At 48.7% G+C, this 15247-nt stretch overlaps 1 protein-coding gene across 2 annotated transcripts in view; it reads left to right on the top strand.

The window, feature by feature from the left end:
• Positions 1-15247, top strand: part of EGF (epidermal growth factor) — a 298020-nt gene that overhangs the window by 262604 nt on the left and 20169 nt on the right. For both annotated transcript variants that reach the window (XM_075349333.1, XM_075349340.1), the window contains exons 18-19: positions 11054-11201; positions 12152-12313. In XM_075349333.1, the coding sequence (XP_075205448.1) occupies positions 11054-11201; positions 12152-12313 (310 nt within the window). The remainder of the gene's footprint in view (positions 1-11053; positions 11202-12151; positions 12314-15247) is intronic.

The following is a 15247-nucleotide window of genomic DNA, read 5'->3' as shown; positions in this document are numbered from 1 at the left end:
AATGTATTCATACATTTTCAATATTAGTAACATTAGTAACAGAGGTGCAATATAAATATTATAAGCTTCAGATTTTTTTCCATAGGCAAAACACAATATTTTTATATCAGACAGGTTGGGAGAGATGATAATTCCTCTGGAAGGACTTCTTTACTTATAACATATATCCACCTCGTGCAGTGTATCTGCTGCCATCGTAGACACTTGCATAAACTGTAAGTCACTGTCTGGCAGATATCAGTTAATATACACAATATACACACCAGTTCAGTATACAAACACACTAAAGAATTACACCTGCACCTACCATGGTGTGTTTCCAGGAATGTCAGCTAACTGAATGGGGAGATATTATAGATAAGCCTGACGCTGAGGAACCTAAGTGCAGATGGAAACGTTGGTTAACCAAAGAAATCTGATTCTGGAGCCAAATTATGTTACATATTTAATCAGCTTTTCATATGTCTTACTTACTTTCCTTCTGCATAATCACATACTGGGGAATTTAAAGAGGAACGTTCACCAGACAGACCAGTATAAAATAAAGAAACTAACTGAGAATTACAGAAAATACATTTCAGAGATGTTAATGACTAGCGTGAGATTGCAAATGTGACGCCCTGGCAAAACCAGGCTGTATGTAACTATCCCTCACAGGGTTACATACAGCCAATCTGAAACCCTAGCCACCCCCCTCAGGACAAGACAGGCACACCAGTAGGCTGGACCAGGCGGTTAGGAAACGCCCACCTAGGGGTCTAGACAGCCCAGGGCGGGAAAACAGTAAGTTTGTTGAAGCTCAAGTTGACTGGTGCCAGGGATGGAGCCCTGGTGCCTTGGCTAGGTGGCAGACAGTGGTCTCCGTCAGCAGGCGATGGGAAGACGGCAGCCAGAGATCCGAGGTGGACCGGGACAGGGTTGGAGCCTGCCGGTACCGACACCGGAGAACCGACCCGGAAACCGTGCACAGAGGGGGTACTTGGAGCCTGAAGCCAGGACCGGAACCAACAGCCTAGCTAATTAACCAATTGAGGGCAGGATTTTAGGTCCTGTCCCAACCAAAGTCCCAAAAGCAGACAACCACCCACAGAGAGGGATAGGGCAACCGCCAGGGCCCGGTAGGTCCCACGGGTTAGCGTCAGCGGGCACGACTCCTCAGGTACATAACAAGCCGGAAGTGGACTCCTGTATTCTATACCAGGAAGTCTAACACAAGCAAAAACAGTGCAGAGGGAAAAGACGGCGATCACCAGCCCGGGTGGGGGACCAGAGTACAACCGGCCACCAGCACCTTGGTTTACCAAAAGACTTGTGTGATTTATTCAACTGTGAGTAACCAAACATCCTCTGGTTCGTCCGGGTGCGCAGGCCCCTGCCATCGCCATCCCTTGCATAGAGCCACTGGGCCCTGGGGCAGCCATCGCTACCCACGGAGGGGTTAACATCCAGATGCCATTACATCTCCCCCGGGGTGTCCCACAACAGCAGTGGTGGTGCCACCTTTCACCACACACCGTGGGTGGCGTCACGAACTGAATATGGCCAAGCCCGTACAACTACGACCCCCTTTTTGGTGTGCCCGCGTGACCCCCGGGTCCAGAGGATCCCTCGAGCCACACACTGGGTCCGGATCCAAGCAGCCCGGCTGCTACAGGCGTGGGGGCGGCACACAAAGTCTGAAAATTGTTTTACACATTATATTTTTTACATCTGTGCTACTGTGACTCCCTGGCCGGGCCAGGTAGTCACAGATAGGGAATGGTGTAGTGCGGGGCCCTAACAGGTGACAGCAGCCAAACACATAAAACCCTAGTCACCCCCTCAGTGCTTGATGGACACACCAGGGGGGCGGAACCAGGCGGTTGGAAGACGCCCACCAAGGAGTCTCAGACAGCCTGAGGTGGGAAAGTTTAGTTCTGTTCCAGAGTTCAAGTCTAGAGGTCAAGTGGAGAGGTGTGTGGGCTGGAGCTGTGTGCAGCTCCAGCAGAGGAAGCACCCAAACTGAACCAGTGCCAGGGTAGGAGCCCTGGTACTGCTGGCTAGGAGGCAGACGGTGATCTCCGTCTGCAGGAGCCGGGAAGACAGCTCGGTGGAACCGTGGTGAACCAGGACAGGGTAGTGGCCCGGCGGTACCGACCCGGGGAACCGACTCGGAAACCGGAGCACAAAGGGGGGTACTCAGACCCTGAAGCTAGGTCCAGAAGCTACTGGGGGCTAGCTAATTAACTGATTGCGGCCAGGACTAGAGGTCCTGTCCCACCCAAAGTTCCGACTGAAGACAACAGCCCAGCAAAGGGGATAGAAAGCCACCACCATGATCCCATGGGCCAGCGTCTGCGGGCAAAAGGGTTCCTCAGGCAACTACAAGCCGGGAGCGGACTCCTGAAGTTGCAAGCGCAGGTAGTCCACCATCACAAACAGGTGCAGGAGAAAGAAAGAGACCACCAGCTGCGTGGGGGACCAGACTGCAGCCAGCTGCGGGCGCCGACCACCATCACCTTGGTTTACCAGAGACTCATGTGTTTACTTATAGTGAGTACATCAGTGCCCTCTGGCCGCCCATCTCCCTGCACCGCCAAACACCCCCAACGGGTCCCGGAGCCACCATCCCTGCCCACGGAGGGGTTTATGAACTTGCTGCGTAACATCTCCCCCGGGTGCCCCGTAACTGCAGCGATGGTGTCCACCTTCACCACATCCCGTGGGTGGCGTCACAAACTTAATATGGCTCCGGCCATACACATACGTCCCCAAACCGCAAACCCCTTTTTGATTGACGTGACCGCAGGACCCTCGAGCCACCCACTGAAGGTCCGGATCCAAGCGGCTTGGCTGCCGAGCACGGGGCGGTACACCTCAATTTCTGGTGTCACGAACAGGATACTTATTCATCCACTTACCTTGTGGAAGTGCGCCTTGAAGTGAAGTCAGCGGTGATCCGTTGCAAAGTTTTCAGGGTACGCCATCTTGCCGCCATTGTTTGGCACGAGGATTCCCATCAGAGTCTTCTTCCCCGCAAAAAGAGCGCGAAAACTGAAGCCATGCCCCCTGGGAACACGGCCAGAAAGCAAAGCCGGGAAGTCGCAAAACGAAACTTACCGGCCGGATAGAGGAGTGCCACGAAAAGACCAAGGGGGGCGGGTGAAGATTCTGCGACATGAGACCGAGCAGATAAAGGGCAGGGACTCCAGGACCCTGCCACCCTTCTGGTTCCTGGATCCCGAGAGAGCGACATGGCTGACCCGTCCAGCAAGCCCGGAGCACCGGAGCCCGCACCCGGAACAGCGGCGTAGGTGGAAGCACGGACAACGCAGATGTGTCGCCGGATACAGGCCCAGGTGCGCTTCCTGATGGAGCGGTGGATGGCCGAGATGGAGGAGCTGGCTGCGGCCGTGCGAGCACGTGAAGTGGAGGCAACCTTAGAGGAGTGGGTAAGCGACCCACGCCCCTATGTCCCCGAGGGACCGGCCGATCAGGCTGAGGGACCCGGTCTGCCCCTGCCCTCTATATTGCCTCCCTCGCCGCCCGTACCGGTTGCAGCTGCCCCCCCGCTCGGTCCGCTGCCACCAAGACCGGCAGCGGAGTCCGTCCTACCAGCCTGCGAGGACCCGCCAGCAGAAGCCGCCAGTGGTCAGCCCGTCGCCTCCCTGGCACCAACACCAGCTCCGAAAAAGATCAGCCTCCAGAGGGTACCCTGTCTCGCAGTGGACCCACTGGTCCCGGAAGAGACCGCGCCCCAGTTGGCCCAGGCCCTGGCAGTCTGCCCGGCCAAGATGGAGGTGGCTGATGACCGGAAGTGGGCCCAGCGGGCAAAACTGGCCGCTCCCGAAACCCAGACCTCGGCTGAGGCACCGCGGGGTGCCTCTGCCAAACAGCAGAGCCGGCCGTGACACAGCGGGGTTCCCCAAGGAGGGTGTCGGTCGTAGCCGACACGAGGAAGCTCCGGCTGGGCCCGACCCCCGCGCAGAGTGAGCCGGAGCAGTCAGACACTCCGTACTGGGTGCGGCAGCAGCGCCAGCTGGGCTGGGAGATAGCAGCCTGCGAGAAGAGAAAAGCGGAGGTGCTGGCCCAGACCATCCAAGAAAAAGATAATCTGAGGAATGCCACCTTCCGGGTGCGGGGCCCGACGCACGAAGGCCAGGTCCGGCACTTCGACCCCAGGCACGGATGGGGGTTCATTTTCGAGCCGGACCTGGACGTGGAGATCTTTGTGTCCCAGAGGGATGTCTATGCCCACCTTCAAATGGGCAACCCAGACCGGGACCTGGAACCAGGTGAGTTGGTTACTTACACCCGGTATTGCGGGGAGAGGGGATGGTTCGTCCTTGATGTTAAGTGGAGGGTGAGCCGCAGTGCCCGGAGGCGCGCCCATACCCCTCCCCCGCCATACAGTACCATTGATGATGAAGAAGACTGCTGAATAGGTAGCGGTTCCCGGCTACCTCTCTGCCTGTCCCCGTTGGGACCCTGTTGACTTCCCGTTGTTTTACCCCCATTTATACAAAAAGACAAGGCTGAGAACTTGCAGGCCACCAAAAAGCTTTTGGGCCTTGTAGATAGTCCCTGACCACCCTTTTCATTGTCCTGCAGTCTCCGAAGAGGCTGGTTGGAGGAAGGGCCTGTGTGAAATTTTAGGCTGAGGTCCCGTCACCATGCAGACCGGTGACTACCCTCCAGGTCAGGGGTCCCCTGAACGTGGGGTCTCTGAGAGAGACTGCCGGGTAAGGAACTTATTACCCGGCCCGTGTGGGCAACACCCGGACCCGAACCCGTTTCCTGGACTGGGAAAAAGGGGTGCTGACCTGGTTTTTAGAGGCAGCATCAGGGCTAGGTTTGCTTGGGTGGACAAAATGGAAAGGACCCGGTTCCGTCCCGTACCCGGTTAATAAAAATGATTTATATTGCAACGTTTAAGTAACCTACCTCCCATAAGGGAAGAAATCCACAAATATGCTTGATTGTATCAAAGCTATTATAATTGTAAATAAGTTCTTATCTTTTTCAGTTAAAGCAAAAATAAACCGGTGGTGGTCGGACAGCCCGCGGACGGTCTGTGGTTAACCAAGGGGTAGTGTGACGCCGTGGCCGGGCCAGGTAGTCACAGATAGGGCCCCGCACTACACCGTTCCCTAACAGGTGACAGCAGCCAAACACATAAAACCCTAGTCACCCCCTCAGTGCTTGATGAACACACCAGGGGGGCGGAACCAGGCAGTTGTAAGACGCCCACCAAGGAGTCTCAGACAGCCTGAGGCGGGAAAGTTTAGTTCTGTTCCAGAGTTCAAGTCTAGAGGTCAAGTGGAGAGGTGTGTGGGCTGGAGCTGTGTGCAGCTCCAGCAGAGGAAGGACCCAAATTGAACCGGTGCCAGCGTAGGAGCCCTGGTACTGCTGGCTAGGAGGCAGACGGCGGTCTCTGTCTGCAGGAGTCGGGAAGACAGCTCGGTGGAACCGTGGTGGACCGGGACAGGGTAGTGGCCCGCCGGTACCGACCCGGGCAACCGACTCGGAAACCGGAGCACAAAGGGGGGCACTCAGACCCTGAAGCTAGGTCCAGAAGCTACTGGGGGCTAGCTAATTAACTGATTGCGGCCAGGACTAAAGGTCCTGTCCCATCCAAAGTCCCGACTGAAGACAACAGCCCAGCGAGGGGGATATAAAGCCACCACCATAGCACAGAGATCCCACGGGCCAGCGTCTGCGTGCAAAAGGGCTCTTCAGGCAACCACAAGCCGGGAGCAGTCTCCTGAAGTTGCAAGCGCAGGTAGTCCACCATCACAAACAGGTGCAGGAGAAAGAGACCACCAACCAGGTATGGGACCAGACTGCAGCCGGCTGTGGGCGCTGACCACCATCACTTTGGTTTACCAGAGACTCGTGTGTTTACTTATAGTGAGTACATCAGTGCCCTCTGGCCACCCATCTCCCTGCACCGCCAAACACCCCCAACGGGTCCCGGAGCCACCATCCCTGCCCACGGAGGCGTTAACAATTTGCTGCGCAACATCTCCCCCGGGTGCCCCGTAACTGCAGCGGTGGTGTCCACCTTCACCACATCCCGTACGTGGCGTCACAAACTTAACACGGCTCCAGCCGTACACATACGTCCCCAAACCGCAAACCCCTTTTTGATTGACGTGACTGCAGGACCCCCGGGTCCGAAGATCCTCAAGCCACCCACTGAAGGTCCGGATCCGAGAGGCTAGGCTGCCGAGCACGGGACGGTACACTACCTATCTGTTATTGCTACAGATAGATTATGGACCATAACAGTGAATGTGCTTTGTAACATGTCGTTTTTTTGTGGACCGATCGCAAAAATATATAGAATTGTGCTACTTTCACCTTGTCAGGTAAAATAATCTATTAGGGGCTTTATTTGAGAAATCTAAGACTCCAAAATCAAAATAAAGGTAAAGGTGTTGTCTCATGAAGACAAAACATGTTCCTTTAAGGAATTATAACATATTGTCAGGGAGGGAACATCCTAAACTTCCTCTGTGATGTGGAATGGAGAACTCATCCGGTTTGTCCATGCATGACATGGATTGCCATTGTCTGGCTACACATACAGTGTATTCCATTTAAATGGAACCTGTCAGGTGACCTATGTCCTCCAACCCAACAGCATTCATAGCTGTATGCCCAAATTCCATGCCTAACCAGCCCTGTATAATACTATTCACTAGTATGAATGTTTAACCGCTCACCCCTGGGCGTTTTCCATTTTTTTTTCCTCTCCTTCCGAGAGCCATAACTTTTTTATTTGTCTGTCAATATTGCCCTATAAGGGCTTATTTTTTGCAGGACAAGCTGTGCTTTTAAATGAAACCATAAGTTTTACCATATAGTGTACTGGAAAACAGCAAAAAACAATTATGTGTGGAAAAACTGCAAAAAAAGTGGATTGCACAATAGTTTTTGGGATATTTTATTCACTGCATTCACTATATGATATGAAACTTCTGATGTGTTGGTGTGATGTCCCAAGTCGGTACGAGTTTGTAGACACCAAACATGTATAAGTTTACTTTTACCTAAGGGGTTAAAAAAACCTCACAAGTCTGTCCAAAAAAAGTGGCACACTTTTTGCGCCATTTTCTGAAACCCATAGTGTTCTCATTTTTCAGGATCTATGGCTCAGTGAATACTTATTTTTTGAGTCTTGAGCTGATGTTTTGAACAGTACCATTTTTGCGCATATACTACATTTTGATCGCCTGTTGTTGCATTTTGCGCAAAATTTGCGGCGACCAAAAAATGTAATTTTGGTGTTTTGAATTTTTTTGCCGCTATGTCATTTACCAATCAGATTAATTGATTTTATATTTTGATAGATTGGGCATTTATGAATGTGGTGATACCAAACTTGTGTATATTTTTTTATTTTTTTAACCCTTTAATTTTCAATGGGCAGAATGGGGGATGAGTTGAACTTTTATTTTTTTTTATTTTTTTTTTAATTTAAAACTTTTTTTTTATTTTACTAACCTCCTTATGGGACTATAACAATCAGCAGTCTGATCGCTCTTCCATTTTTCCAGATCACAGCTACACAGCTGAGATCTGGAGAAAAGCTGCTTTACTCTCACACACGGCAGTCTGCCGGCAGTGGGAGAAAGTGACTCATGATAGCTACAGGGGTCATCACATGACCCTGTGCTACCATGTCAACCACCAGAAGTCTCGTGATCATGTCACGTGACTTCCGATGGGGTGGGAAAGTTATGCTTACAGCGGCATGCTGATACATCTCGCAGTCAGATTTTGACAGCGAGATGTAAGGGGTTAATAGGCGAGGGTGGAATGCGATTCCACTTGCGCCTGGCAGGCACCCATGTCAGCTGTTGAAATCAGCTGATATGTGTGCAGATTGGCGGGGATTAACCTCACACGATCCATGATGTACCCAGTACATCGTGTGTCATGCAGAGGTTAAAAAAAATTGTTATAAACCTGCTAGCCCTATGCCAATTAGAGCATTGACTAGTCAGCCCTCCTTCCATGTTATCACGCCTTTGTGGGTTTGATAACAAGATTTCCACAAGCTGGCGTCACTGCCAGCTGTTGGAAATCTCGTGTATGCACGTGGATCATTTCAGCCGCCTCAGTGTGCCTTTGAAGCCAGGTGTACGCTTGTCAACTTCATTGGGTGCACTGCGCATGACCAGATGTTCAGAATACGGCACACGTACACATCTTCTGAACTTCTGGTTATGCGCAGGGTACTTAATAAAGAAGGGAAGCGTCCAACCTGCTTCTGAGGTGCACTGATGTTGATGAAATAAGCCGTGCGCATGCGCAAGATTTCCAGGAGCTGGAGTTGACTCGAGCTTGTGGAAATCATGTTGTCACACCCATGAGGGCGTGATAACATGGAAAGAAGGCTGAGTAGTCTGGGGAGCTAACGCCCCGGGAACTAGTCAAGGTCCTAATTACCATAGAAAAAGTGACATTTATAAGTAGTTTTTTTGAACATTCATTAGTGAATAGCGCTATACAGGGCTGGCTAGGCAGGGAATTTGGGGATACAGGTATCAATGCTGCTGGGTTGGGGTGCACAGGGGGCCTAACAGGTTCCCTTTAAAAGGGAGTAATCTAATTTAATACACATCTATTATTTTATAGACATAGTCTTTCTTTTGTTCAATGATCATAGAACTATTTTCTCCATCTTTGTGGCTTTGTTATCTCTATTTATGTCCTCTCAATAATTCCATGCACTTAGTGTAACCGCTTCGATGTCTAGAGCTCTGTCTTCAGCTCGGAGTGTGTCTTGTATGTACTAAGTGCAGTCTAATCAGTATTAATTATGTATATGTTTTATGTATATTGAGCTGCATAATTCTAACACATTTTCAGGAAGAAGATGAGATGTGATTGTGTTTGCATTATGTAGCGTTCTGTACTTTAACCTTCTCTCGTTTTTCGATACTGTTAGAAATTATGAGGTTTCTGCTTTTGTCTATAAAAAGGAATAACATTGAATTTTATTAATCTCTAAAAACCCAGCCATTTAATAGCTTTGAAACAATAAAGATTACATTATTATAAAGTTGACGCTATATAAAGTCCAAATTGCAAAGGCTGCCAATAATTAGCAAGTCACAGTTGTTTTATCTAAAGCGATAATCTTTATTAAACATTAAAACGGTCACCATCTTGATATACTGACAGAAATCTGTCCTAGGCTGTGTCCCACAAGTGTAAAAAAATTGGTCCGATTTTCATCCTGAAAAGTAGGACAATTTTTTCGAGGTTGCCATCCATGTGCTGTCCGCGTGCTGTTCGTGTGCTATCCGTTTTTTTCCCAGCAGCTATTATTCATTTACAGTCATTTACAGGATCATTTATACTAACCTATGCTACAGAATGTTAATGTGTTCTTAAAAAACAGATGTCATTAGCATTGTCCACATGGCATCCGATTATCTTATTGCACCCATAGACTGAAATAGATGAGTTTCGTTCTAGTTCCACATCCACTCATAGCATGCTGTGATTTTCTTCTTAAGCCAAATATGGCCAAGAAAAAAATCACAAATCTGCATAGTCTCATTGAATAACATGGATTCGAGTGCAATCCCTTTTTTTAATTGGATTGCACTCTTCCGATTTATACACTTCTATAAGTGAGCCCATAGCAAGTTAATTTGACAGGTGCCTGTGAGCATGGGCAGTAGGAAATACAAACATCAGCTTCTGGGGGATATTCTGACCTAATACTAGAAATCCCAGGGGCATTGAGTAGTGATAAGCGAGCACTACCATGCTCAGTTGCTCGGTACTTGAAACAAGCAGGTTGGGTGCTCGGGCTCAACTGGTGTACCGAGTGTAATGTAAGTCAATGGGAAACTGAAGCATTTTTTTCGAAGATCTTCCAATGAGGCGTCTGAGCATCCGACCTGCTCATTATAAGTAATGGCCACCCAAGCATAGTAGTGCTTGCTCATCACTAGTGCTGAGAAGAGGCTGCTCACACTGCTGTCCACCCTGTCTATTTGATCTAATACTATAGATATCAGGAGTGCTCCGATGAGAAGAAGTTGCTCACACTCCTGTCCACCCTGTCTATCTGCTCTAATATGGTAGATATAAGGCGTGCTGAGGTGAGAAGAGGCCGCTCACTCTGTTGTCCACCCTGTCTATCAGATCTAATACTATAGATATCAGGAGTGCTGCGGTGAGAAGAAGTTGCTCACACTCCTGTCCACCCTGTCTATCTGCTCTAATATGGTAGATATCAGGAGTGCTGAGGTGAGAAGAGGCCACTCACACTGCTGTCCACCCTGTCTATCTGATATAATACTGTAGATATCAGGAGTGCTGCGGTGGGAAGAAGTTGCTCACACTCCTGTCCACCCTGTCTATCTGCTCTAATATGGTAGATATCAGGAGTGCTGGGGTGGGAAGAAGTTGCTCACACTCCTGTCCACCCTGTCTATCTGCTCTAATATGGTAGATATCAGGAGTGCTGAGGTGAGAAGAGGCCACTCACACTGCTGTCCACCCTGTCTATCTGATATAATACTGTAGATATCAGGAGTGCTGAGGTGAAAAGAGGCTGCTTACACAGCTGTCCACCCTGTGTATCTGATCTAATATGGTAGATATAAGGCGTGCTGAGGTGAGAAGAGGCCGCTCACACAGCTGTCCACCCTGTCTATCAGATCTAATTTTGTAAATACTAGGGCTACTAAGAAGAGGATACACAAATTGCTGTCTTCCCTGTCTTTCTGAATGCTAAGCAGCCGATTTGAGCTGGTTTACACTAAGAATACATAGTATAGGCGTGGCATAGTCCCTGAATTTGGGGAGATGTCCCGCTGTAGGAGCTCAAGATTATGTATTATCTTAGTATAGGTTTCTGACAATTTAATAAGACAGCTGAAAATATAATTTACTATATTGATAGGTAATACAAGTATAAGTTGACAGTTAAAGGCATATAGGAATTTATTTAAATAGCAATTTTTTTAAACAGTATTGTAGTATGTGCAGAAACACATTGTTTTATTATGTTGTATAACCTACATGTATATGGATCATTTTTCAGACTCATTTACAACTACCAGCACTGTTGATATGACAGTAAACGACACATCTGGAAAGAGTCACACACAGGAATGTCCTGAGTCCCATGATCACTTCTGCTTCCATGGCACGTGCAGATACTTCCCAGACCTGGATGACTATGGTTGTGTGTAAGTTCTGCAAATTACTAGTATACAGTTATGGGGATGATGATGATGATTGGTCCTAAAATCAATTAAGAAAATAGTGAAACTGAAAAATAATTATTAACCAAAAATTAAATACAAGACATCAGTAAGTCACTAATTCTAGTGTCTAATTTGCTATTATAGAGGCCTTAATCCAATCATACTCATATTTTAGATTCCTGAATGGCAAATGCTCATACGACTGGTTACTAGCCACAGCACTAAGGATGTAACTAAACATAATACGTAACTTTGTGATTCTGTTTTTCCAAAGTTTCTAGATCTGTATGTGACCTCAGTTTATTTAAAAAGTATTATTATTATTATTATTATTATTATTATTATTATTATTTTAAATTTAACCCTTGATTTTCCTTCAAATATTATTTTAGGAACTTTTTTTTTATAAATGCTCAAAGTGACCAGTAGGTAGCACTGTTGTCTTACTTAACAAAATGCTTCAGGCTTGACGAGAAGGCTGATTATATTATTTTAATTAGTTCTTATAGCGAGGAATTATTTCACATGGATCCTGCATTAATAAAAAAAACAATGTGTAGGTTACTATTACTTTGTTAGGGATGTCTTGTCATTGTCTTGTCATTGTTATTCTCTGAAAAATGACATGCAAAGGAAATAAAATGAATATTGCACAATTAGTCCATGAGCAGAGGTTGAGTATTTGAAGAGTTTTTACCTCAATATTTGTAGCCAAAACCAGGAGTGGGTAAAAAATACAGAAGTGGTGCTGTGTTTCTATTATAATTTTCCTGGGATTGTTCCACTCCTGGTTTTGAGTTACAAATACTGAGGGAAAAAAACTCACCAAATACTCAAGACGTGGCCTAAATATCCACCAATGTTGTCCTTCTGCAGACTGACATGCCAGACCGGTATCTATATGTATATAATAGTTTGTGTATGTCTTTCAGTTGTATTGCAGGATATTTTGGAGAGCGATGTCAGACTGATGACCAGAACTGGTGGGAGAGACGTACTACACAGTCCAAGATCCGCAATGTCACCATTAGTGTTTCATTGGTTGTTCTCCTTCTTGTTTTCGGACTTGTTTTTGTTGCAGTATACTATTACAGGTGACTACACTTTATATAAATTCCAGGTATATTACAGTACATACAATTTTGAATCTGTTGATTCTTATTTTATAGGAAACTTGTCACCAGAACAGACACCCCATAAGCTGTCTTCAAAGCTAAATTAGCTGTGAAGTCCATACGAAGTGCCAAATGCCATGTTCTATATGCTGGAATGGCATGCCTACTCTATGTGAACCCTTTGTTAAATCCATTGAAATATTGTGCATCAGTTGTGCCATTCACCAGCATTAAACTTCCTAGTAATATTATAACACTAGTGTGACTTTAGCTTTTGCTTAGCTGAATAGTACGTAAATCCATTGTAGGCCCTAATTCAGACGTCTGTTTTTCATGTACATGTCCGTATTTCTTATTATGGTCTATGGCAGTCATGGCGAACCTTTCACAGGCCGAGTGCCCAAACTGTAGCCCTAACCCCATTTTATTTTCCGAAGTGCCAACCAATCCTATTATGTAAATAGTTGATTGTAACCTTACCTTTGCAGTCTTCTCTTCTTTTCAGCAGGGGGCATCATGCTCATGCTTACCACACATTGGAGCTGAGCCCCTGCCCTTTCCAGACACAGCAGTTGGATTGATCTTTCTGGAAAAAAATTGCAGCATATTAGACACAAGGGATTTTAGCATGGAATGTAATCAGATATCACCCTGTAATCCACATCTACATTTCAAAGTCTGAACATCCTGAAAACCCATAAAAACGTATGAGTCGCTCCCCTCCCCTTTCATTGTGTAGTTATGTCCCCCTTCCTGGCCACTTCCTGGTAAACATGTCCCCCATCCTGATATATATTTCCTACATTCTGGTATATTTGGCCCCATCCTGGTAAATATTCCTCATCCTGGTAAATGTACCCCATCCTGGTAAATGTACCCCATCCTGGTAAATATTCCTCATTCTGGTAAATAAACCCCATCCTGGTAAATGTACCCCATCATTGTAAATGTATGCCAACCTGGCATGTTCCCCCATGCTGTTAAATGACCCCATCCTGGTAAATGTACCCCATCCAGGCATGTACCTCATTCCTGGTAAATGTACCTCATCCAGGCATGTTCCCTTATCCTGGTAAATGTCCCCTTTCCTGGTAAACGTACCCCATCCTGGAAAAATATACCCCATCCTGATAAATGTCACACTTCCTGCTAAATGTTCCCCATCCTGGCAATTTTCCTCATCCTGGCATGTTCATGTACCCCCATCCTTTCATGTTTCCCCCCATCCTGGTAAATGTATCCCCCATCCTGGTAAATGTACCCCATCCTGGCATGTTTCCCCCATCCTTGCAGTCATGTTTCCCCCCATCTTTGCAGTCATGTTTCCCCCCATCTTTACAGTCATGTTTCCTCCTATCTTTACAGTCATGTTTCCTCCCATCTTTACAGTCATGTTTCCTCCCATCTTTACAGTCATGTGTCCCCCCATCTTTACAGTCATGTTTCCCCCCATCTTTACAGTCATTCCCCCCCCCCCCATCTTTACAGTCATGTTTCCCCCCATCTTTACAGTCATGTTTTCCCCCATGTTTGCACGTTTCTCTCCATCCTTGCAGCCATGTTTGTCCCGTGCTCTAAATGTTTGCCCCGTGCTCTGTATGCCCCGTGCTCTGTCTATATGCCCCGTGCTCTGTCTGTATGCCCCACGCTCTGTCTGTATGCCCGTGCTCTTTGCCCCCGGGCTCTGTCTGTATGCTCCGTGCTCTGTCTGTATGCCCCGTGCTCTGGTTTTACCCCCGTACTCTGGGTTTACCCCCGTGCTCTGGGTTTGCCCCCGTGCTCTGGTTTTGCCCCCGTGCTCTGGTTTTGCCCCCGTGCTCTGGTTTTACCCCCGTGCTCTGGGTTTACCCCCGTGCTCTGGGTTTGCTCCCGTGCTCTGGGTTTGCTCCCGTGCTATGGTTTTACCCCCGTGCTCTGGGTTTGCCCTCGTGCTCTGGGTTTGCCCCCGTGCTCTGTATGTTTTCCCCCATGCTCTGGGTTTGCCCCCGTGCTCTGGGTTTGCCCCCGTGCTCTGGTTTTACCCCCGTGCTCTGGGTTTGCCCCCGTGCTCTGGGTTTTCCCCCGTGCTCTGGTTTTCCCCCCCGTGCTCTGGTTTTCCCCCCGTGCTCTGGGTTTGCCCCCGTGCTCTGGTTTTACCCCCGTGCTCTGGGTTTACCCCCGTGCTCTGGGTTTGCCCCTGTGCTCTGGTTTTACCCCCGTGCTCTGGGTTTTCCCCCGTGCTCTGGGTTTGCCCCCGTGCTCTGTATGTTTGCCCCCGTGCTCTGGGTTTGCCCCCGTGCTCTGGTTTTACCCCCGTGCTCTGGTTTTGCCCCATGCTCTGGGTTTGCCCCCGTGCTCTGGGTTTGCCCCCGTGCTCTGGTTTTACCCCCATGCTCTGGGTTTGCCCCCGTGCTCTGGGTTTGCCCCCGTGCTCTGGTTCTACCCCCGTGCTCTGGGTTTGCCCCCGTGCTCTGGTTTTACCCCCGTGCTCTGGGTTTGCCCCCATGCTCTGGTTTTACCCCCATGCTCTGGGTTTGCCCCCGTGCTCTGGGTTTGCCCCCGTGCTCTGGTTTTACCCCCATGCTCTGGGTTTGCCCCCGTGCTCTGGGTTTGCCCCCGTGCTCTGGTTCTACCCCCGTGCTCTGGGTTTGCCCCCGTGCTCTGGTTTTACCCCCGTGCTCTGGGTTTGCCCCCGTGCTCTGGTTTTACCCCCGTGCTCTGGGTTTGCCCCCGTGCTCTGTATGTTTGCCCCCGTGCTCTGGGTTTGCCCCCGTGCTCTGGGTTTGCCCCCGTGCTCTGGTTTTACCCCCGTGCTCTGGTTTTGCCCCATGCTCTGGGTTTGCCCCCGTGCTCTGGGTTTGCCCCCGTGCTCTGGTTTTACCCCCATGCTCTGGGTTTGCCCCGTGCTCTGGGTTTGCCCCCGTGCTCTGGTTC

This window comes from Anomaloglossus baeobatrachus, chromosome 1, assembly GCF_048569485.1.
Source record: "Anomaloglossus baeobatrachus isolate aAnoBae1 chromosome 1, aAnoBae1.hap1, whole genome shotgun sequence".
Classification (NCBI taxonomy): domain Eukaryota; kingdom Metazoa; phylum Chordata; class Amphibia; order Anura; family Aromobatidae; genus Anomaloglossus; species Anomaloglossus baeobatrachus.
Note: the sequence above shows the minus strand (reverse complement) of the source record. Positions and strands in the feature narration are given on the sequence as shown.